Source organism: Carcharhinus amblyrhynchos, chromosome 21, assembly GCF_965287045.1.
Source record: "Carcharhinus amblyrhynchos chromosome 21, sCarAmb.v2.hapA, whole genome shotgun sequence".
NCBI lineage: Eukaryota > Metazoa > Chordata > Chondrichthyes > Carcharhiniformes > Carcharhinidae > Carcharhinus > Carcharhinus amblyrhynchos.
In genome coordinates this window covers 20,178,187-20,203,522 of record NC_137344.1, presented here as the reverse complement: position 1 = coordinate 20,203,522, position 25,336 = coordinate 20,178,187, and the positions used below count along the sequence as shown (strand labels likewise).

Below are 25,336 nucleotides of genomic sequence, written 5' to 3'. Positions count from 1 at the left end.
ACAGCAGATTTCACCAATGAAAAGCATCCCCCTCCCCCCCTCCCCACCCACCCGTCCCCATCCCTGACCCTGAATCATGTGTTTCTGGGTGCAGGCCACCAGCGCTGTCAACTTTAATTGTAATTGTGTGGAAAATGGGAAAAGACAAGAGATGGTAAGTGGCGTACAGTTCAGGAATAGCATGGTATTGACAAAATGCCCATGTAGATGTTCAATTCACCTATTACTGCAAATAATTGAGCAATTAGCGGAAGATTCAGAAACTTAACATGGTTAACACACATGAAGGAAATCGTAAGTTTAAACACGCTTCACTATATATGTAAAATATAAAGTATATCATAGAATCATAGAATTCCCTACAGTACAAAAGGAGGCCATTCAGCCATCAAGTCTGTACTGACCACAATCCCACCCGAGCCCTACTCCTGCAACACCACACATTTACCCTGAAAATTCCCCTGACATAAAGGTTAATTTGGCATGGCCAATCCACCTAACCCGCACATCTTTGGACAGTGGGAGGAAACCGGAGCACCTGGAGGAAACTCACGCAGACATGGGGAGAAAGTGGAAACTCCACACAGACAGAGAATCGAGGAATTGAACCTGGTTATATATTAAAACAAAGTGTTGCCTTGTCCTGAATGTGCTCCCACAGAACCTAATATTCTCGTGCCTCAGAATCTGAGTGAGACGACTCCTGAAATTGGCTTCATGGTGGGGAATTTTATTAGTCGTACCTTTATACTCTGAGCAGAAATTTCACTTAATCCACAATATGATCAAAAATCCTTTGTTCAGATAATTGGTGACAAAGTTTGGGCTGGCGTAGTCTAGCCTCAGGCACCAAGCCTAGTATAATTGAATTAATCCCACTAACCATCCTTCAGTATCATATCTCTGTTATGATATTGTGCAAAGTATATTATCACGGAGGGCTGCAGTCTCCCACTTGTTCTCCCAGTTGACAAAGTTCCTTTCCTAAGTTTCTATTTTCTCTCCTGTACAGTGGGGTTTTTTTTCCATCAATTCAAGCCAAAAACAGTTCCTGGCTTTCGTCACTCTCTGCTTCCAAACAAGCAGATACTCTTGTTTCTGGTAACCTTACTTCAAGTTATTCATTGTTCATTGTCACGTATCATATTCTCCAGATAAATATTTGGACATGTTTGGTTGCTACAATTGAATTTCAACGCAAGCACAAAACAGGCTGAGTAATTTCCCCAGCCCCCTCCTGCCCACACTCCAGCACATTTGAATCAAAACTTCTGCGAATCAAGTAGCATCTTTGAGAAGAGTTTCACATATGGAATCATATGTCAGTGAATGGCAGATTACTCATCAATGATAAGTACAGAAGAACAATGGGAGCTATGGAAAAGCAAGACTGCCTTTCACTGAAAGAGAGTTTGATCTCCCCCCTAATCTCTTGGCACTGACTCTCACATGATTCAGAAACTCGTGAGTAAAGGTTGAGTTTCTCTTCATGTTTCTCTCTCTCACTTACTTGCTGGCGAAACGGCAGCATTGACTTTCTCCGAGTACTTGCCTTTAACACTGACCACTAATTGAATTGAACTCTGGAGGAACAGACAATGAAAATGATCCAGTGTTTGAATTTTGTCAGGAAGAAAGATGTGGGTGAACTCAGTCCTTTGATACTCAAGGTAACGGTCAAAATGATCAATTCAAAATATCATAATCATAGCTTTAATAAGCAGTTTTTTGATAATGATGTGCCCTTTCGCTGCACAAATCCTGATTATTGCTTCTAGGCAAGCATTTTAAGTATCACATAGTTACAATATCGCTTCAGAATAAAAACAAAAACTGCTGAAAAAAAGCTGATTAGGTCAAGCAGTATGTGTGGAAAGGGAAATATAACTAACTTTTCAGGTCAATAACCTTTCATTAGAACTCTCTTCTGGGGCTTTCAATGAATGTCAGCAAAAGAAAGGAAAGACAAATGAAAGGATGTGATCAGGCTATAACATTAGAAATAAAATTACCATCTAATAACCAGCTGCATGAAAGACCTTTACAATAGAGGTTCAAAAGTAAAAGTATAGTCTCCTTAGTTTAATATCTGCATTATTTTCTTTTTTGGTCATACTTGTGTTAGGAAAATAAAGGTAGTTTTTATTTGTACTGGTAAATATTAGAGGTAAGGTAAAAGCAAAATACTACAGATGCTGGAATCTGAAACAAAAACAGAAAACGCTGGAAAATCTGAGCAAAGTCTGACAGCGTCTGTGGGGAGACAATAGAACCAACGTTTTACATAAGAACATAAGAACATAAGAAATAGGAGCAGGAGTAGGCCATCCAGCCCTTCGAGCCTGCCCCGCCATTCAATAAGATCATGGCTGATCTGCCGTGGCTCAGTTCCACATTCCCGCCCTCTCCCCATAACCCTTAATCCCCTCGCTTATCAAAAACCCATCAACCCGCGTCTTAAAAATATTTAGCGAGGCAGCCTCCACCACCTCAACGGGCAGAGAATTCCAGAGATTCACCACCCTTTGAGTGAAGAAGTTCCTCCTCAACTCCGTTCTAAACCGCCCTCCTTTTATCTTGAGGCTGTGCCCCCTAGTCCTACTGTCTTTTCTGAGCGGGAAGAGTCTCTCCACCTCTATCCTATCCATCCCATTCATCATCTTGTGCGTCTCAATGAGATCTCCCCTCATTCTTCTAAACTCTAACGAGTACAAGCCCAGTTTATTCAGCTTCTCCTCATAGCTCAACCCCCTCAACTCCGGTATCAGCCTAGTAAACCTCCTCTGCACTCCCTCCAAGGCCAAAATATCTTTGCGCAGGTGCGGCGCCCAAAACTGCACACAGTACTCCAGCTGCGGCCTAACCAATGTTCTATACAGCTGCAGCAAGACCTCCCTACTTTTATATTCAATCCCCCTCGCTATGAAGGTCAGCATCCCATTCGCCTTCTTGACCACCTGCTGCACCTGCAAGCTGGGTTTTTGCGACTCATGCACAAGGACCCCGAGGTCCCTCTGCACCGTCGCCTGCTGCAGTTTTTCACCCTGTAAGAAATAGTCCTTCCTACCATTATTCCTACCAAAGTGGACCACCTCGCACTTGCCAACATTTGAGTCCAGTTTTGAGTCCAGATGTCAGAATTGAGAGCAAAGAGAATCAGCAGAGATTCATACTATGAGGGTGGGTTTGGGGGGGGGGTGTGGAATGGGACAAAGGGAATGTAAATGAGGATGCAGAGGCAGAGAAGGTGCTAAAAAGTATCCATTAGGAGATCAGAGCACAAAAGCAAAAATGCTTGAAAATCTCAGCAGGTCTGGCAGCATCTGTAAGGAGGGAAAAGATGTGATGTTTCAAGTCTAGATAACCCTTTGTCAAAGTGATCAGAATGTGTGGAAGGCAGGACAGAGATGCAGTTCAAAGACTGCCTGAGGAACGTGGCAATTGGCCTGAATGGTGGGGGTGGGGGGGGGTGGCTGGGGAGGAGGGTTGGGGGAGAAAAGTGAAAAGAAGGAAAGCTGGAATGGAAAGTGGAAAAATGGAGGTGAGAAAGAAGGATGTTAAAATGAATGAATAGGATGAAAGAAAATGTAATAAAATAAATGGAAATGGGGTGAAGGTGGAGGAGAGAGTTCATGCTCTGAAGATAAAGTACAGTTTTAAGTGGGTTTAATTTAATGTTCCTTTGCCTGGAAGAGTAAAACCTATAGTTAGATTCATGCTGGACAGAGGTGTTTGTATGTGTGGAGGTTGGTTAAGTCCCAATTTATTTCTATTGTTCTTAGAAAGGGTTACAGTGTGAAGAGTAAATGGAAGTAGCAGTTGTTGCTTAGAAACTGGAGGCACTTTTAAGGGCAGAAAAGCTTTAAAGTTTTAGTTTTAGCTGGATATATTGCAGCTGGGGACGGGATATCAGAGAGTAGATATCTTTCAACTTTGTCAGGAGAAGCTGGACAAAATAAGGGAGTTGCAAAGGTGCAAGCTTCCTAAGCAAAAAGTTACAGTTCAGATAACCAGGGAATTGGGACAGAAAGAATGTCTAAGATGACTGGAGTTAAGAGAAGAGACCAAGATATTGTTCAGAAGAATTCAACAAAGAGTACACAAAGGGTCTGAGTTAAAGAGACAATTGTAGTAACCAGATTTAAAGTTGGACAGCAGACTTCATTGGTAAATGAAGCATTTGATACCAGTTTACTAGTGTCTGGGAATTGAGAGCTAAAGCAATTGTGAACAATTTGTACAATTGCTTTAACTCTTAATTCTCAGACTCTAGTAAAATGATATCAAACACTTCATTTACCAATGAAGTCTGCTGTCCTATTTTGATGTGGGGACACCGGCGTTGGACTGGGGTAAACACAGTAAGAAGTCTCACAACACCAGGTTGAAGTCCAACAGATATATTTGATAACACATGGCACTAGCGTTCAGAATGCTGCTTCTTCACCGGGTGAGTCGGTTTTCAGTTCACAAACAGGGCATATAAAGACACAAACTCAATTTACAAAATAATGGTTGGAATGCGAGCCTTTACAGGTAATCAAGTCTTAAAGGTACAGACAATGTGAGTGGAGAGAGGGTTAAGCACAGGTTAAGGAGATGTGTATTGTCTCCAGCCAGGACAGTTAATGAGATTTTGCAAGTCCAGGCAAGTCGTGGGGGCTACAGAGAGTGTGATATGAACCCAGAATCTTGGTTGAGGTTGTCTTCATGTGTGCGGAACTTGGCTATCAGTTTCTGCTCAGCAAGTCTGCGTTGTCATGTGGACAGGATTACAGAATGTAAACCGCTAAGGAAAAGCATTATTACGAGAGAAGATTTCAAAGTGTGTTTTTGGGAGTGGAGTTTAGAAACTCTTATGAGTCCAAAGATGTGCAGGTTATTGGCCATGCTAAATTGCCCCTTGGTGTCCCAAGATGTGTAGGTTAAATGAATTAGCCAAGTAAATGCACACATTTACAGAGATAGGGCAGGAGGGAGATGGCCTAGTAAAATACTTGTTCAGAGAGTATGTGCAGACTCGATGGGCCAAATGGCCTCTTCTGCACTGTAGGGTCTCTATGATCCTATGTGACAATGATCGGGGAAAATCTGAGGATAAATCCATGGACACTGATTTGTCTTCGGAGTAGTGTGTGTATTTGATACAGTCATCTTGTGTCCTTCAAATGGACTTTGTGTGCTAATGAATCTATTGTAACTTAAGATATACTTTGTAATCCATGTTAATCTTAAAATCTGTGTGTATGTTTTAAGCTGAAGGGGGAGTAAAGGAGTACGGTATCATAATCCAATTTTTCATGTTTAATAAATGTTTTTTCTTGTTGCCATGATGTGGAGATGTTGGCATTGGACTGGGGTGGCTTTTCTTGTTGGTAAAACTAATTAGTGGTCTTGTGATTCTGTTCCTCCTCGTTTTACAAAGAAAAGTAAAAGTTACGGTCTTTTGAGCCATGATTCCATTCTGGGATCTTCCCATCCAATTATAACATCAACTGGGATTGTACTCTCCACTATCTTTGGCTGGGTAACTACAAGGTAAAATAGCATTGGCAGTTCATCTAAATAGCTGGGGCTCAATTAATGATGTTATATCTATTGTTACAATCAGTGCCTCACAATCTTTAGCTGAGTACATATGTGAAGTGAATCTCAATGCACAGCAGAAACACACACATTTGAAGATTACCTGTGATAGAGTGTTTCCAAAAGTTGAAAATGCTTTTTTCTTGCTGTAATGTTCTGAAGAATATGTAGCACCCAGGTCAGTACATTAGATATACAGTCAATCCTGAAATGAAGAACTGGCAAGTGAATATACTCCAACAAATTGAAAACATCGTAATTGATCCTTGTTTCATCTGTTGTTTCTCAGAAAGAATCAGAAGTTGTGAGTTCAAGCTTCACTCAAGGGCTTGAAGACTTTTGCCTGTGTTACAGTCAGCACACAAGTAAGGGAGTGCAATGCTGTTTGTGCCTTTGATTGAGAGGGAAAAGAGAGGCTGCAGAATGTAGTGTTACAGTCATAATTAGGGTGTAGAGAAAGATCAACTTAAGTTTTGGTAAGTCCATCCAAAAGTCTGATGGCAGCAAGGAAGAACCTGTTCTTGAGTCGGTTGGTGCATGATCTCAGACTTTTGTATCTTTTTCTTGATGGAAGAAGGTGGAAGAGAATATGTCTGGGGTGCGTGGACTCCTTTATTATGCTGGTTGCTTTTCCAAGGCAATGGGAAACACAGAGGGAGTCAATGGATGGGAGGCTGGTTTACATGATGGACTGGACTATGTTCACATTCCTTTGTTGTTTCTTGCGGCCTTGTTTAGAGCAGGAGCCATACCAAGCTGTGATACATGTGGAAGGGATGCTTTCTATAGTTTATCTGTAAAAATTGGTGAGAGTCATAGCGGATGTGTTGAATTTCCTTCCATCCTGAGAAAGTAGAAGCATAATCAAATGCCGGGGCAATTAATTGCTAAGTTCACCTCCTGTCAGCAATTACTACCTTCCAAAATAATTAACTGTGCATAAAGCAATTTGAGATGTTACTGAGATTTGTAATAAAGTGCTTCATAAATATCCTCCTTTCTTCTTTCAAGATTGCATGGTTTATCTTCAGAGATCAACATTTGTGACATTGGTTAGGATTGATTTGGTGCTGCAGGATGGACAGAAACTAGATTGGAGAGATTGAAGGGATTTGCCGAAGAGATGGGCATGTATCTGAGTGAATGAAAAGATGTTCAAAGTGTTGTAATATGCCTTTAAGGTACCCAATATTTTGTGATCTATAATGAAACACAAACACTCTATTGGCAGTCTTTAACTATGTACAGATCCTGCTACTGCCATGCATACATGTTTCATTCATGTTCTTTCTACACTGTTCTCTAAGTCTATTTCCATCATACTGGGTGCAGTGTTATTCTCCAATTCCACCTAAACTCCTGGCCTGCCAAGCACTTTTACATTACAATGACATGCAGGCAAACACAGCATCATACAACACTATCCACATTCATTCTCTCCACCTCAGTGCGCAGGGGCAGCAGTATGTCTTGATTACAAGGTGTATTGCAAGGCTTCATCAATAGCACCTTCCAACTCTATGCCTTCTATCATCCAGAAGGACAAGACCTGTAGATACATGGGAACTCAACACCTGGAAGTTACCCTTTAAGTCAGACACCACCCTCCCTTGGAACTATTTTAACACTTTGTCACTATTGCTGTGTCAAAATCCTGGAATTCTTCGCTAACAGCATCATAAGTGTACCTACAGCACATGCAAGAAAGCAGCTCACCACCACTTCTCAAGGGCAATTAGGAACAGGCAACAAAATTTCTGGCCACGCCAGTGATGCGCACATCCTGTGAAATAATCTTTTAAGAATTGATCTGGTACATTTTGAGAAATGCAAATGACGGCAGCTACAAGAAGAAACAGCAAAATATTCTACACCACACAAACTATTGCAAACCATCATGGAAGGAAGGCCTGATTCAATTTAGCATTGTCACAAACATGTGAGACCCTTTTCGCCTTATTGCAATTAGTCAGGCATTTCGTGAGGGGTCATATTTAAAGACAGGTACATCATCATATTGGAATCTTTGTGGTCTAATTTTCTTCAACAACTTTATCTCTCACACATGAATGTAGATCAGATAAGAAAACTTACAAGAGAACAGTCTATTGGCTGGTATGAACAATGATATTGAAGTCAGCATCAAAAGTTAGCGAGAATAAAAACTTTCGAGGCTGAATTTTCAAGTAGGCCATAATGGTGGCCATCTGGAAAGGAAGGGAAAAAGATACCCAAGAAAAAGACCACTTACAAGCTAACCAAACATGACAACCAGCAAATGATCTTGAGTTTAGTTGAAATGTGGTCAAAAGGCAGACGATAGACCTTATGGATAAAAATGCTGAGAAAGGCCGTGGGGAAGATGGGGAAAAAACTAGAGAGAGATGAGGGTTCAGAGCTACTCTGATAAACAAAATAGGGAAAAAAATTGTGACAATGTAGCCTTTAATGTAAAATAGCACCAGTTTGGTACTACAATAATCTTTCAGTTTAGAGTTATACAAATGACCTTTAATCTTATTAAGAAAGTCCATGGAACATGATCCTATGATCATTACGTAGAAATGAATACAGAGAATGCTTTGTTAATTCTATGTCGTGAATCGCTAAGACTATCAAATGATCCTGAAACCTCATTCTATTTCTGAACATTTTTTAGTTTCAATTTACCGAAAAGAATTTTAAAGAAAAATTAATAAAAATGGAGTGAACGGTTTTTTACACCAATACACCTGCAGAATTGCACAAAAGTCCACAATGCAACGTTTTATTTTGCTACAATTCAACATGATATCCACACAACTTTTATCAGTGGTTTACTGGTGAACAGGATAACAGACAGCTTCATTTCACATTGAATTGGACATTCTGGCCTTGGAATCCCTTTCATTTTATGGATATTATGAAAGTGATCCTAAAACAATTATTTTAAATTATTTTTGACAAATTATTTTGGCCTTGTGACATGTGGTTGATGTGGTGATAAATATGCCACTAAGTATTTCAAATATGGTGGCTGATTCCCCAAAGTGATAGGCAAGAAATTGGGACTCATAGTAAACTGCATCGCTTACAGATTCTTTGACATAAAATGTCACCATAGCAATGATGCTATGGACAGCAGGGTGGCACCGTTTGTTAGCACTGCTGTCTCACAGCACCAGGGACCCAGGTTCGATTCCCAGCTTGGCCACTGCCTGCGCAGAGTCTGCACTTTCTCCCTGTGTCTGCATTGGTTTCTTCCGGGTGCTCCAGTTGCCTCCCAAAGTCCAAAAGACGTGCTGGTTAAGTGCATTGGCCATGCTAAATTCTCCTTCAGTGTACCCAAACAGGGGCCAGATTGTAGCGACTAGGGGATTTTCACAGTAACTTCATTGCAGTGTTAATGTAAGCCTACTTGTGGCACTCATAAATAAAACTAACAATGGTAACATAATATAAAGTTATATAACTCTACAGAAAAGACAGGGAAACTGATAGAAGGGGAGGTGTAGCCTGAGTGATTAAGGAGCAGTTACTTCAATGCAAAGAAAGGTACACAGACAAAAGAGACTTTATGGGTACAATTAAGAAATAGGAAAAGATTTATACTTGGAATGTGAGCTATGTGGATGCTCCCTAGTTGCAACTATGATACGAGATAATGTACAAATGCAGGGATTAGACAAGCTTGTAACAAAGGCAGAGTGATTTTAGTGTGAGATTTTAACTTATAATTAGATGGCTTATTTGGGGAGGCAGTGATGAAGTGGTATTGTTGCTGGACTAGGAATCCAAAGACCAAGGATAATGCTCTGGGGACCTTGGTTCGAATCCCACTATGGCAGAAGGTGAAATTTGAGTTCAATAAAAATCTGGAATTAAAAGATGACTACAAAACCATTGTAGATTTTCATAAAAACCCATCAGGTTCACTGATGTCTTTTAGGCAAGAAAATTTTATGGTCTGATGATGCATGATATTTTATCCAAAAGATAAGAAATGTGCTAAGCTGCAAAGTTCAAACAATCTAATAAAAACACTCACTACCTCAGAATGACAGGTGAAGAATGAAAACTTTGGTGAGTGATGAAAGGGCAAGCTTTGCCGAAGGAATTGTAACCTCTCCACATCTCTATAATCTCCTCCAGCCCTTCAACCATCCAAGATCTCTGTGTTCCTGCAATTTGAACCTGTTATGCATCTCAGGTTTTCATTAATCTACCACTGGCAGATGTGCTTTCAGCCATCAAGGATCTAGGCTCTAGAATTTCTACCGTACACCTCTCCACTTCTCTGTTTGTCATTCTTTAAGACATTCCTTAAAACCTACCTCCCTGATCAAGCTTTTAGTCACCCAACCTAATATTACCTTGTGTGGCTTGGTGTCAAATTTCATTCACTATGCTCCAGTGAAGGATGTTGGGCCATTTTTACTGTATTAAAAGCAGCAAACAGCATGCAAAGTATTGTGATTCTGTACACCTCAGTTTGAATTCAGCCAGTCTCCATCATCTTCAGTTTTTCCCTGTTGAAGATTTTGTTCTGCTCTATTCTAACAACTTCCCTCCAGTCAGGTGACAGCCTGAGATGTAGATGGTTATCAAAAATAATTACAAACTTCTTGGAATGCTGTTGCCCTTCTCTCAGGGTTCCAAACACCTAGGAAGGACACAGAACAGACTGACTGTACCCTGGATACCTTAGTGTTCTGACCCTGAAAAGATTAAGATGTCTATGGGGAACAACTGAAGTTCTTCACTGCTATTGCATCAAGGGGCAGCAATCTAACAAGCACACAGACTAGCTTCCCTACTGGGGTTGGGAACAGGATTCTGCTTCCTAGTGATCAATGGTTGAATGGATCTCACGAAATTAGAAAAAATACTAAATTCCTAGGAGAGTGAGAACCAAATGTCTTATGTCCCTCTGAGATGCTGCCCTGCACAGTTTGTAATTTGGTCCGCCAAGCTCCAAAACCCTTCATTCAGAGATTGAATTGACTGACTGTGTCAGAACTCCCATGAAGTGGATGAAGATTTGTAGGTGCTTCTTTCTCTATGCTGCCCTGAATTCCTCCCAGACATTGGCACACAACATGGTAATGGGCTGCACCAGCATCCCAGCCATGCCACACATATTAGAAGCAGCCATACTGAATCAGATTATGTGTTTTCTGACTTTGCAGTATCCTTTTCTTCAATGGTAGGATCTCTGAGACTATCACCCATTAGTTCTGCAGCTAGGAACTGAAATGTTAATGCTCAACTACACTAGGCTTTACTTCCAACTGCATATCCTTTACCATCTTGGGATGATCTGAGATGATAAAAGAATAAGTTTTTTTTCTTCTTTTTGCTATTTTTCACAATATGTCAATTCCTCCGTCCATGTTCCTTCTCCTGAGAATCTATAGGCTCCTGTGTACAGGTGAGAGAGCTAGTGATTAGTTCTGGTGACTGTTGGTATTGCCAGTGATAGAAGGGACACCAGACATCCTGGCTTGCTGGAGAAGAAAGCAAAGCTATGAACTTTGCTCTAGTCCCCACAAAGCCATTAAGGAAATTCTACCCACTAGGTATCTCTGGATCTGGAAAGTTTGTGCTTGTTGCGGCAGACTCCATCAATCACCTGGACTGATGGAGTGTATACACAAGGTCAGCTGTGGATTATCCGTGTCCCCTTTTACTGTTTAATATTGGACTTTAAGGAGGAAACAGCATGGCCACTGAAGGAAGCTTGAATGTGTCTTCCACAATTTAATTGCGGTGGCTGAAAATTTCATTCAGTTGGAGTTGAAATGGAATGAGAACTTTGATTGGGTGGTATTGTGATAGTTTCTCATCTTTGATTCGTGGTTATTCCTATTTTAGATAATTTCCATTTGATTGATCGAATGCTTGAGTCAAACGGTCTGCTAGCTTAATGGGAAATAACTGGTCTTGCATTCACTTGAATATGATGTTCTACATACTTAGATTACATACATTACTACTTCTTCATTTACTGCCGCTGGTGACAGGTATTCCCAGCTAAATCAATATACCTGTTCAGTATAATCTCAACACAATGTCAAACCGTGCCCTTAATCAGAAGTTTTTAATTTTTACGGCAGACTATCGAGATTACACATTGCTCTCGCTTTACTCCTGATAAATGTAGGGTTAAGAGAGAAAAAAGGGCGGATAAACATGTTAAGAATACAAAAACAATGAAATGAATATTATATCACTTTTGTCAGTTTTGAACTCCATCTATCTAATTCTTTAAACTGCAACTCAGCTGTCCTACGTTAATGATGAGCTGTGAGAGGAGTGAGATGAAGTGAAGCGATGTGTGTGTTTAACTGAAACAGTGAGAGTGAAAGTGTGTTTTAGAATGACAGCGGTTATACATTTAGCAAATGTGTAATAACTGCACTGTTATGTCCGGGTAAATGGCAATGTGTGTATATGATCGAGTAACTCGAGTGAATAGATGAACGATTTGTCGGTGGGTGTACATGGGTGCCGCAGAGTTTGACCTTTGAGAGTACGTTTGGCTGCGTGTGTGTGTGTGGAGACCCCACTCTGAATGCATATATGAGTGACAGTTCGTGAATATGTGAGAACCAACTGATGGCTGGGTACATGAGAGTGGAAATTCAATTTCCCACAATCAATGAACAGAACAAAGTGGGATATACCTCATTGTTTAGTGCGTGCTTCTAAAGCTACACGTTAGTAACAAGATCAGATGTCGTGTAAAGCCTATTTTTGTTCAGCTTGTTATTTAATGCTGTAACGATCAGGGCTGGGAGGATTTAGCTCCGGACTAACCTCAGGTACTGTATGGAGTGTGCTCCTTTATGGTCACAGCTCTCCGGCGTTCTCCAGCGGCAGAAGCACATCTAAATATCTGAAATTTAGTGATTCTAGTCTCAATAATCCCCATCCTGTTTTTTTGTTCTCCCCCTTTCCACCCCGTCTCCGCCACCCTAAACAGAAAGAGAGGTTTAGCAATGATGAGATGATGCTGGCAATGTACAGTCGCTGTCCCCAGGCTGGTGGTGCTGAAACGGAGAGTGATTTGCGGTTGGAGCCGAGCAGCCAACAAGTCAGTTACCAGCAACACCGTCAGCGCCCTCAAGTCCACAAAGTCAACGGCTGCATCAAGTACACAATGTTCCTGTTCAATTTTATCTTTGCAATCCTCGGCTACTTGATGCTTGGGATCGGCGTGTGGGGACTCATAGACAAGGAGTCTCTGGACTTGGATAGGATCCGCAATCTGAGTACGGACCCCATGCTGGCGTTTGTGGTTCTGGGACTGGTTGTTGGCACCATGTCTTTCTCTGGATGCGTGGGGGCCCTGAGGGAGAACCAATGCTTGCTGAAATTCTTCACAGCCGGCATCCTAACCTTGACGACGGCCGAGATAATGGGTGGCATTCTGGTCTATGTCCTGAGCAACAGGATAGAAGAGTACCTTCAGAATGGGATGATCCTGGGTGTGAAGCGGTACCAGGACGACCCAGACCTCCGGTTCATCATGAACGAGATCCAACAAGGATTAAAGTGCTGTGGAGTTGAGTCCTATCAAGATTGGCAACTAAACCTGTAAGTAGATAACAGCGGTATTTACAACATCTTTTGTCCCGTTTTATAACCAGTATTTATTCTGGGTTTCAAAATAACCAGATCTCCATTCTGCAAAAAAATACGTTTTGATGCAAAGTTTTATGTCCAGTGCAACCTGTCTTTTTGGTGACTTTTTTGAGGGGAAACTATTAATTCGAGAGGCATTTCCTCCACACCAACTGGTTTCTGGTCCGCGTGAAATTTCGCTTGCACGGAATCCTACAGAGCAGAACGAAGCCATTCGGCCCATCGAGTCTGCACCGAACACAGTCCCATTCAAGCCCTGTCCCCTAACCCCATGTATTTACCTTAGCTAGTTCCCCTGACACTGCGGGGCAATTTAGCATGGCCGTTCCACCTAACCCGCACATCTTTAGTCTGTGGGAGAAAACCAGAGCACCCGGAGGGAAACCCACACAAACACGGGGAGAGTGTGCAAACTTAACACAGACAGTGACCCCAAGTTAGGAATAGAACCTGGGTCCCTGGCTGTGAGGCAGCAATGCTAACCGCTGTGTCATTGTGCCGCCGAAGGTGACCGCTGAAAAGGTCCCATCATGTTAAAATACCCTTGTGTTTGGATGTAAGCTATACAGGTATATCTTTAAATCTCTTTATTTTAACAGCCTTCTCCCTAAAACTATCAATTTGACCTTTCCAATATTGAAAGCATTTCAAAGTCCGTTTTGCTGTAACATATCACATCAAAACACCAGCCAAGTATTTTGACAAAGATAGACGAACTATTTGGTAGAAAGATAGATATCTTGTTGGGATTGTTAATGGCTGTGTTGTCGGTATTAAATCTCAGAAAATTCACTGTTTTCTGACTGAGGAGGGAGTTAATTACACACAGTGCTTTAACAGAGACGTTAGAGTTCACCATCAACTGTTCCTCCCTCACATTTTCTTACCTATGATTTAATTACCTAAAAACACATCATCCTAAACAATAATCTTCCTTTTTTTCAATCGTCAGATATTGATATTCATCATTTATTGCCAACCACAGTGGAAATTTTGAACATTAATAATTATTTGAAACAAGCTGTTACAATGTTTATTTAGTTCCACGTACTGACGTACAGAATTCTTCAATCCTTTGTTTGCATGTTTATCCTTCCCCTATCTGCATCATGGGGACATTTAGCCCTTCGAGTCTGCTCCACCATTCAATGAAATCATGATAGTTCTGTGACTGAATTCTATTACCATTTCCCTCTATCTTTAGTGCCTTTACTTAACAAAAAACCCCATACCTAATAACTCAGGAAGGCTGATTTTGATTTTGATTTGATTTATTATTGTCACATGTACTTGTGATAAAGTGAAAAGTATTGTTTCTTATGTGCTATACCAAGCAAACCATTCATAGAGAAGGAAACGAGAGAGAGCAGAATGTAGTGTTACAGTCATCGCTAGGATGCAGAGAAAGACCAACTTAATAAGAGGTAGGCCCATTCAAAAGTCTGATAGCAGCAGGGAAGAAACTGTTCTTGAGTCAGTCATTATGTGACCTCAGACTTTTGTATCCTTTTCTCCACAAAATAACATGGACCAGAGAATGTCCGGGGTGCGTGGGGTTCTTGATTATGCTGGCTGCTTTGCCTAGGCACCAGGAAGTGTAGACAGTGTTAATGGATGGGAGGCTGGTTTGCGTGATGGATTCGGGTTTCTCCAGGATCCTAAGGATCGCCAAATCTGTAAGAGATTGAATTAGCGCATTGTTAGAGAGCTTAAAAGAGTTAGAAGACGTTTTAGAAGCTTAGAACGAGAGTAAAAGATAGAATTAGAAGATATGCTGAGCACAGTTTGCAAGAAGTCATCTCGCTCTGGCACTATCTTGGAGAAAAAAGTATTTTCTTGAATGGAAAGAAATGGTATTTATTGTTAAACACAAATTAAAGCCACCACTCCGTGCCTTACATACAAGTCCCAACTGGGACAATAATTCTTCAGAACCTTCCTGATATCTGCTTTATAAAGGACTCAGATGAAGTTCCACCTAGGCAGACAATTGCCTGTAACCAAAGGACCTCGTATTCAACCAGCCCCATAGGGAGATCAATTAGAGATTCCCATAGAACTCAGGGGGGGTTATCACACCGTCTCTGATTTAAAATTAACAACTGTCCTAGCATCATTTGCCATTTGTAAAGAAGGCTTACAAACTTCCATCCAAGATGTTGAAGTGTTTGACTTTCAGACGTTGAAGTGTTTGACTCCTCAAAGGACTGCGTCTCCTTTTTCATCTATGCCCTCTAATCCTAGCCTCCCTAATCAGCAGAAATAGTTTCTCTCTATCTATGTTATCTGTTCTCACATAACATCCTGTAAATATTAACAAAGCACCGTTTATCATTCGAAATTCCAAAGATTACAACCCTAGTGTGTGTAATTTTTTTCTTGCAATTTAACCTTGGCATCCAAATATTCTGGCAAATCTAATGCTGCCCCCCCTCCAAGGTCAATGCATCCTTCCTAAGGTGGTGCCCAGGACTGTTCATAATACTCCAAATACGGCCTAAGCAAGTCTTTGTATTGCTGGACATAGCTTTGATCTTCTTGTATTCTGGATATAAAGATAATTTCTTTAACCCTTTTGATTATTTTCTGTATATTTCCATATCATTTTAATGATCTACATACATGGACCTCTGACTCTCTTTGGACTTCTACTGTTTCAAGCTGTTCACCATCTTGAAAATATTTATTCCAGTTCATTTCAGGTCCAAAGTAGATCATCTCACAATTGCCTAGATTGAGTTACATTTGCCACAGTTTTGTCTATTCACTCAACCGATTGAAATCTCTTTCTAATTTGATGATTCCATCTACATTACTTACAATGTCACCTATCTTTGCAATATCAGAAAACTTGGATACCTGGCTTTCTATCCCATCATCTAAGTTGTCAATTAATATAATGAATACCTGTTGCCTAATGCACATATTTGTAGGACACCATTAATCATATCCTCCCAGTTTGAGTACTGATCCATCTTTCCTGCTCTCTATCCCACTATGCCCCAAAATAAAGCTTTAGTCCATCAACGCATTTTAGTTCTGTGTCCACCCTTAATACCATTTTTTTCATCCTTTGCCATCAACATTCTGAAGTTCTCTCTTTGGCCATTGCCGTTGCTTAAGATGTGAAGTAGAGGGCAACTGCTTCCACATTGGGAGGAATGAGAAATTGATGGAGAAATTAGTCCAAATTATAATTCTCATCCATTACAGAATGTTGTGCGAATCATCTCCCATTATTAATTATGGACATTGGATCACCACTGATGCAAAACAGAAATCCAGATATTACTCACACTGACCTTTTGTTTGCTGGAGCAGACGAGTGAAGGAGCAGAGAGAGAGCTAAGATTTTACCTGTTAAAAACCTGTTTAAAATAAGTTTAAAGCACTTTGTTCTTTGTAGAACTGTTTAAAGCATTTATTTATTGTATTTACTGCTTTAAGAATTCTGAGGGAGTGGTTAGCAGGCAGTTGTGGGCCATCAGCTTTAAATCAGCGCCAGGTTTAAAAGGAGGCCTGGTGTAGACAGCGGGCAGCGTCTGAGCGGGCAGCGGAGTGAGTGGGAAGCAGAGTGAGCTACTAGGGCTTAATATCAAAAAGGGCTTGAAGGAAAGAAGGCCAGGTGAGTTCGTTTGAAAAACAAAAAAAAACAAAAAAATTTTTTCAAAACTACTACAGTGAATAATGGAGGGGCATGTGATGTGTGGTTTCTGTATGATGTGGGAACTGGTGGACCCTAGGGTTCATCCCAGTGACCATGTCTGCAGTAAGTGCAAGTTGCTAGAGGAGCTCCAGCTCAGGGTAAATGAGCTGGCCTCTGAGCTACAGACACTGAGGCTCATCAGGGGGAGAGAGGGTGCCATTGTCAATGGGGTGCAAGTGACATCCACCCCCCCTAGACTGGCTAACTCTAAGGGTCAGGGACAAGTGGGGGCTGCTGGGAGGAGGAAGGGGGGTGAGGAGCGGAGGCCTCAGCCTCTTAATATGCATAACAGGTTTGAGGTTCTTGCTTCCGGGCTGGACGAGAACGAGGCAGGTGAGGTTGGTGAGCAAGCTGCACACGGTACGGTGCTGCAGCAGAACATAGGCAAAGAGAAAGGGAAAAGGAACGTAGTAGTGATTGGGGATAGTGGGGTGAAGGGTATTGACACTGTCCTTTGTCACAATGACAAAGTGCACAGAAGGGTGTGTTGTCTGCCTGGTGCTCAGGTCCGGGATGTCGCAGCTGGGCTGCAGAGGAACCTGGAGTGGGAGGGTGAGAATCCGGTCGTTGTGGTACATGTGGGTGCCAACGACGTAGGCAAAATGCGAACTGAGGATCTGGGGAGGGAGTATGAAAAGCTGGGAATGGAATTAAAAAGTAGAACCGACAAGGTGGTTATCTCTGGGCTACTGCCTGAACCGTGTGCAGATGGGCGTAGGGTTGACAGGATAAAGGAAGTGAATGGGTGGCTCAGGGATTGGTGTGGGAGGAATGGGTTTGAATTTATGGGACATTGGCACCAGTATTGGGGTAGGTGGGACCTGTTCGGGCGGGATGGGGTTGGTCTGAACCGTGCTGGGACCAGAGTGCTGGCGAATCGAGTAAAGAGGACTGTAGACAGGGCTTTAAACTAATTGGGGGGGGGAGGGTGCGAGGGTAGGTGACCTTACGAGGTCTAAAGTTAAGGAGAGTGTACATGTAAGGGAAGAGGCCGAGGATGTCCCAATAATAGAGGGAGTAGGGGGCGTGAGTATAGTTGGTGGCGTTGCGGCAAATAGGGTCCAGGTGAAGGCTGGGATGAAAGCACTTTATCTGAATGCACGAAGCATTCGGAATAAAGTGGATGAGCTGATGGCGCAGATCGACACAAATGGATACGATCTGGTGGCCATTACAGAGACGTGGCTGCAGGGTGACAGGGACTGGGAGCTGAATGTACAGGGCTATCAAGTGTTTAGGAAGGATAGGCAGGAGGGAAAAGCGGGGGGCGTAGCTCTGCTGATTAAGGATAGCATCACGGTGGTAGCAAGGGATGATATTGGAGCCAAGGAGCAGAGGGTGGAATCGTTGTGGGTGGAGATTAGGAACAGCAAAGGGAGGAAGACGCTGGTGGGTGTCGTCTATAGGCCCCCGAATAATGATCTGGAGATGGGGTGGGCTGTTAACGCGCAAATAAGTGCGGCGTGCAGGAATGGGAAGACCGTAGTTATGGGGGATTTCAATCTGCATATTGATTGGTCAACCCATGTTGGACGTGGGGGGCTCGAGGAAGAGTTCTTGGAATGCTGCCGGGATAGTTTCCTCGAACAGTGTGTGTTGGAGCCGACGAGGGAGCGAGCTATCTTGGATCTGGTGCTATGTAATGAAGCGGGTAGAATTAGGGACCTTGTGGTGAAGGATCCTCTTGGGGAGAGTGATCATTGTATGGTGGAGTTTCTGGTGCAGATGGAGGAGGAGAAAGTGGGTTCCCGGACACGCGTCCTTTGTTTGAATAGAGGGGAGTACGGTAGGATGAGAGAAGAATTGGCGAATGTGGACTGGGAGAGCGCGTTGGAGGGAGGGTCTGTTGAGGAGCAGTGGAGGATCTTTAAGGAGATCTTTCTTGGTGCTCAACGGAAATTTATTCCGATGGTCAAAAAGGATAGTAAGAGGAGAGGTAATAAGCCGTGGATAACGAAGGAGGTGAAGGAAAGTGTTAAACTAAAAGCGGAGGAATTTAGTGTAGCTAAGAGTAGTGGGCGAGAAGAGGTTTGGGAGAGGTTTAAATGTCAACAAAGATTGACAAAGAAGTTGATAAGGAAGGGTAGGAGAAACTATGAAGCTGGGCTAGCACTTAATATAAAAAAGGATAGCAAGAGTTTTTATAAATATATAAAAAGGAAGAGAATGGCTAGGGTGAATGTTGGTCCTTTAGAGGATGAGAAAGGGGACCTAGTGGTAGGGGATGGGGATATGGCTAAGGTATTGAATAACTTTTTTGTTTCTGTCTTCACGGAGGAGGACGTGAATAATTTGCCGGGTGTTAGCGATGGAAAGGTGGTAGGACTGGAGGGTCTTAATGACATTACTGTTACTAGAAAGGCGGTGCTCAACAGACTGGAGGGGCTGATTGTAGACAAGTCCCCAGGACCGGATGGAATGCATCCGAGGGTTCTGAAAGAAATGGCGGAGGTGATAGTGGATGCCTTGGTGGTTATTTTCCAAACGTCGCTGGATTCCGGGGAAGTGCCGGATGATTGGAAAACGGCTAATGTTACGCCGTTGTTTAAGAAGGGTGCCAGGCAAAAGGCGGGGAATTATAGGCCGGTTAGTTTAACATCTGTGGTAGGTAAAATGTTAGAATCTGTCATTAAGGAGGAAATTGCGAGGCATCTTGAAGGGAATTGCTTGATAGAGCAGACGCAGCACGGTTTCATTAAAGGGAAGTCGTGTCTGACAAATTTACTGGAGTTCTATGAGGATGTGTCCAGGGCGGTGGATAGAGGAGAGCCGGTAGATGTGGTCTTTCTAGATTTTCAGAAGGCGTTTGACAAAGTGCCTCACAAGAGGTTATTGCAGAAGGTCGAGGGACATGGAGTTGGGGGTAGGGTGTTAGCGTGGATAGAGGATTGGTTGTCAAATAGGAGGCAGAGAGTGGGGGTCAACGGGTGCTATTCGGATTGGCGGATGGTGACTAGTGGAGTGCCCCAGGGGTCGGTGCTGGGGCCTCAGCTTTTTACCATTTATATAGATGATCTGGAGGAGGGAACCGAGTGTAGAGTGTCGAAATTTGCTGATGACACCAAGATTGGGGGAATGGCAAATTGTGCGGAGGGTGTGGAGAGTCTGCAGAAGGATCTAGATAGGCTGGGCGAATGGGCCAGGAAATGGCAAATGGAATTTAATGTTGGCAAGTGTGAGGTGGTCCACTTTGGTAGGGAGAATGGTAGGAAGGACTATTACTTACGGGGCGAAAAACTACAGCAGGCGACGGTGCAGAGGGACCTCGGGGTCCTTGTGCATGAGTCGCAAAAACCCAGCTTGCAGGTGCAGCAGGTGGTCAGGAAGGCGAATGGGATGCTGGCCTTCATAGCGAGGGGGATTGAATATAAAAGTAGGGAGGTCTTGCTGCAGCTGTATAGGGCATTGGTGAGGCCGCAACTGGAGTACTGTGTGCATTTTTGGGCGCCGCACCTGCGCAAAGATATTTTGGCCTTGGAGGGAGTGCAGAGGAGGTTTACTAGGCTGATACCGGAGTTGAGGGGGTTGAGCTATGAGGAGAGGCTGAATAAACTGGGCTTGTACTCGTTAGAGTTTAGAAGAATGAGAGGAGATCTCATTGAGACGTATAAGATGATGAATGGGATGGATAGGATAGAGGTGGAAAGACTCTTCCCGCTCAAAAAAGACGATAGGACTAGGGGGCACAGCCTCAAGATAAAAGGGGGGCAGTTTAGAACGGAGTTGAGGAGGAACTTCTTCACTCAAAGGGTGGTGAATCTCTGGAATTCTCTGCCCGTTGAAGTGGTGGAGGCTGCCTCGCTAAATACTTTTAAGACGCGGGTTGATGGGTTTTTGATAGGAGAGGGGATTAAGGGTTATGGGGAGAGGGCGGGAAAGTGGAACTGAGCAGCGACAGATCAGCCATGATCTTATTGAATGGCGGGGCAGGCTCGAAGGGCTGGATGGCCTACTCCTGCTCCTATTTCTTATGTTCTTATGTTCTTATGCTAGAATAAACAAAAGGAGGAACTGGTATTTGTTTAAGAGAGCAGAACTGACAGAGATTTGGCTGGAGAGTGGTAGATGGATTGTACAGAGCTAACGTGACTTAGAAAAGTTAGAATAAAATCAGCAAAAGGGAAAAGTTGATACATGTTTTGCATGTTTATTTCTAGTGCACAGTTAGGCGGCCGTTAAACCAGTCTTATGTAATGCACTATGTGATATGTATAGTACAGAATCATAGAATCCCTACAGTGTAGAAGGATGCCATTCAAACCACTAAGCCTGCACTGACAACAATTCCACCCAGGTCCTATCCCCATAACACCAAGTATTTACCCTGCTACTTCCCCAATGCTTAGGGGGAATTTACCGTTGCCAATCCACCTAACCCACACGTCTTTGGACTGTGAGGGGAAACTGGAGCACTCTGAGGAAACGCATACAAACATGGAGAGAACTTGGGTTCCTGGCACTGTGAGGCTAAACACTATGCCAGCATGCCATCCTATGATTCATAAGTCTTGCCTCTTCAAACTTGCCCCTTGCCTGAGGTCTGGTTCTCCTCAGGTTAAATCACAACCAGTCAGTACGCACGATCATCTGGGACCACGGGCGGAATTTTCCTGTCCCATCCACCATGGGAATCATAGCAAATGGGGGTGGACAATGCAAAGGTCCATTGACTTAGGGTGAGAATTTCTGGCCTACATGTCAGTTGTCCCATAATAATAAACTGCATGTCCAAAGCCTCTGCTTTGGTGTCAGCAAGGAAAAGTCATAGGTATAGTTAAAAAAGTCCTATCATTGCTGAACAAAATATATTTAATAAAATGTCATTTTTACTGATCTTGTTCTAGTTTTACAATTTGTGTAATATGTGAGAGAAAGGCTGCTTGGAATTGTTAATGAATTTCAAAAGTCTACTTTTCTTTTGATTAAACTTTTGTGGCCTTTACTTAAATTCCACACAGGCAGTGACCTGAGGCTGGGAATCGAACCCAGGTCCCTGGCGCTGTGAGGGACCAGCGCTAACCACTGTGCCACTGTGCTGCCCACAAATCTCTTATAGCAACAGAGGACTTGGGAGCAGGAGTAGGCCAGTCAGCATTTTGAACTTGCTCCACCATTCCATAAAATAATGCCTGATTGTGGTTTCAACTCCACTTTCCTGTCGCACCATGTTTCACATATTTTATTGAGTTTTTTGAAGGGGTAACCAAGAAGGTAGATAAGAACAGTGCAGTTGATGTTGTCTACATGGACTTTAGCAAGACCTTTGGCAAGGTACCACACGGTAGGTTGCTGCGTAAGGTTAAATCTCATGAGATCCAGAGTGAGGTAGCCAAATAAACACAAAATTGACTTGATGACAGAAGACAGAGGGAGGTTGAAGAGGATTGTTATTTAAACTGGAGGCCTGTGACCAGCAGTATCCCTCATGGATTGGTGCTGGCTCCGCTATTATTTGTCATTTATATTAATGACTGAATGAGAATTTAGGAGGTATGATTACTAAGTTTGCAGATGACACCATGACTGGTGGCATAGTGGACAGTGAAGAAGGTTATCCAGGATTGCAATGGGATCTTGATCAATTGGGCCAGTGGGTTGATGAATGGCAGATGGAGTTCAATTTAGGTAAATGCGAGGTGGTACATGTTGGTAGATCGAACCAGGGCAGGACTTATTCAGTTAATGGGAAGGTATTGGGGAGAATAAAGAGATCCTGGGATACAGGGTCATAGCTCCTTGAAAGTGGAGTCACAAGTAGACAGAGTGGTGATTGATGAAGACATTCAGCATGTTTGGTTTCTTTGGTCAGAACATTGAATACAGGATTTGGGACGCCTTGTTGAAGCTGTACAAAACATTAGTAAGGCTGAACTTGGAATACTGTGCATTGTTCTGGTCACCCTATTATAGAAAGGATACTACTAAATTAGAAAGAGCGCAGAAAAGATTTACTAGAATGCTATTGGGTTTTGATGGTTTGAGTTACAAGGAGAGGCTGGATAGACTGGGAATATTTTTCCTGGAGCATAGGAGATTAGGGGTGATGTTATACAGGTCTATAAAATAATGAGGGGTATAGATCAACTAGATAGCCAACATCTTTTCCCAAAGGTAGGAGAGTCTAAAACTAAAGGATGTAGGTTCAAGATGAGAGGGGAGAGATATAAGAGAGTCCAGAGGGTCATTTTTTTTCACACAGAGGGTGGTGAGTGTCTGGAACAAGCTGCCAGAGGTAGTAGTACAGGTGGGTACAATTTTGTCTTTTAAAAAGCATTTAGACAGTTACATTGGGTAAGATGGGTACAGAGGGATATGGGCCAAATGTGGGCAATTGAGACTAGCTTAGTGATTAAAGAAAAGGGATGGCATGGACAAGTTGTGCCGAAGGGCCTGTTTCCACGCTGTAAATCTCTATGTCTCTATAACTCTATTCATGTCAACTCTATAGTACATACAGCTTACTTTTAAAATGCACAAGTTGATTTGCAAATTCATTTGCACAAAGATGTGCAGGTTAGGTGGATTGGCCTTGCTATATTGCCCCATAATGTTAAGGGGATTAGCAGGGTAGATTTGTGGGGTTACCGAGTCTGGGTAGGGTGCTCCATTGGAGAGTCAGTGCAGAATTGATGGGCTGAATGGCCTGCTTCTGCACTGCATGGATTCTATGATTCTTTGATTTGAAACTGATAGTGTTACACTATGTCAAAAAGTGTTTTAAAAGCTCAAAGCATAATCTCTACAAGTTATAACTTAATGTCAAACCTGGACTGATTCTCATTGCCCATTTGATGGTTGTATGCCTGATTCACTTTGGTGGTTGCTACTCATATCTATAGCTTTATTGATGATAAGTTTCATAACCAGCTAGTCAATGGAATATTTCAGAAGAGCAGACAGTTTCAGTGGCATTGCCTGTCTCATTTCACAGTAAGTTACCTTCCTAATAGTGTGTAACATCAGGTTTTGACAATAGGTATGGAACAGTTAGAATCATGAATTTTCATGCACTTTTTCATTGAGAGAAGAGAGGCATATGGGGGGCATAGGTCTTGCATAGAAGTTGGATAAGAATGCAAAGAGTGTATGTTTTCTCTGTTTAGAGAAGAAATGCATGTGTTTCGAAGCTGCCTGATTTATATTTTCTTTTTGCAGGTATTTTAACTGCAGCTCCCCAGGTGTCCATGCTTGTGGAGCCCCTGCGTCATGTTGCATCAATCCTCAAGAAAATGGCATGGTTATGAACTCTCAATGTGGCTTTGGCACTTTACACATGGAAGAAGTGACAGCACAGAATTACGTTTATCTACGTGGTTGTATGTCACGTCTCACTAGCTGGCTTGCTAGTAACGTAGGTTCAATTGGTACATTTGGTGTTATTCTCATGGTTATTCAAGTTCTTGGCCTAATTTTTGCAACAAAGATATTGAGTGACATTGAATTAATCAAGGCCCATTGGTAGCAGAGTGAAAAACAAGGCATCCCTGCAATCCTTTATTTTAAGCTTCCAACAATGAATGGGAAATACCCGTTGAGTGTATGATTTTTACAGATGCATCATAGAAAATATTCTTTCTGGTTGTATGGCTCCTGCTCCACCCAAAACCGCAATGAACTACAAAAGGCTGTGAACGTAGCCCAATCTATCATGCAAACCAGCCTCCCATTCATCGACTCTGTCTACACTTCCCGCTGCCTTGGCAAAGCAGCTAGCATAATTATGGACCCCACGCAACCCGGACATTCTTTCTTCCACCTTCTTCCGTCAGGAAAAAGATACAAAAGTCTGAGGTCACGTACCAACTGACTCAAGAACAGCTTCTTCCCTGCTGCCATCAGACTTTTATTTGGACTTACTTTGCATAAAGTTAATCTTTCTCTACACCCTAACCATGAGTGTAACACTACATTCTGCACTCCTTCTCCATGAACAATATGCTTTTTCTGTATAGCTTGCAAGAAAAAATACTTTTCACTGTATGCTAATACAGATGACAATAATAAATCAAATCAAATCGATTGAACTGTTCCAGAAATTTGTTGGCACCCAAGTCTGACATAACCCACATATGAAATGGAGTTTTAAATAAATTTAGGCTCACTTTGTTGCCCTTGACTAAATCTGCCTCAGAAGTCTACCCTAAGTTTTTCTGTGACTTTATTACTTATACGACTAAGGATCATTATGAATGGAATAACCAGGTTAAGTGTACTGAGCAGGTTTAGGTAGATGCAAACCGAGAGTGATTGTACATATTATGGCCGTGATCCTCCCATCCACACCTACCTCTTTACAGGCAGATCCGGCCAGAAGACGTGCGTCTGCGGCCTTGAACAGGGATTTGCATGTGCACGGAGAATGCATGAACATCTCCCAGAACCAGTGAACAGTCGCTGGCCAAACCATGCTGGGAGCCA

General features: G+C 42.5%; 1 protein-coding gene across 1 annotated transcript; it reads left to right on the top strand.

Moving 5' to 3' along the window:
- Window positions 1-1,522: 1,522 nt before the first annotated feature.
- tspan10 (tetraspanin 10) lies at window positions 1,523-24,937 on the top strand. The gene is made up of 3 exons (XM_080209201.1): window positions 1,523-1,670; window positions 12,551-13,164; window positions 24,074-24,937. The coding sequence occupies exons 1-3, from the start codon at window positions 1,599-1,601 to the stop codon at window positions 24,378-24,380; spliced, it is 993 nt and encodes a 330-aa protein (XP_080065327.1). The 5' UTR covers window positions 1,523-1,598; the 3' UTR covers window positions 24,381-24,937.
- Window positions 24,938-25,336: the final 399 nt, after the last annotated feature.

Excerpts from the sequence above, each read along its gene's own strand:
- tspan10 (XM_080209201.1), top strand. The coding sequence starts at position 1,599 with ATGAAAATGATCCAGTGTTTGAATTTTGTCAGGAAGAAAGATGTGGGT. Across the intron at positions 1,671-12,550 it reads TCAGTCCTTTGATACTCAAG|AAAGAGAGGTTTAGCAATGA; the intron begins GTAACGGTCAAA and ends CACCCTAAACAG. Across the intron at positions 13,165-24,073 it reads CAAGATTGGCAACTAAACCT|GTATTTTAACTGCAGCTCCC; the intron begins GTAAGTAGATAA and ends TTCTTTTTGCAG.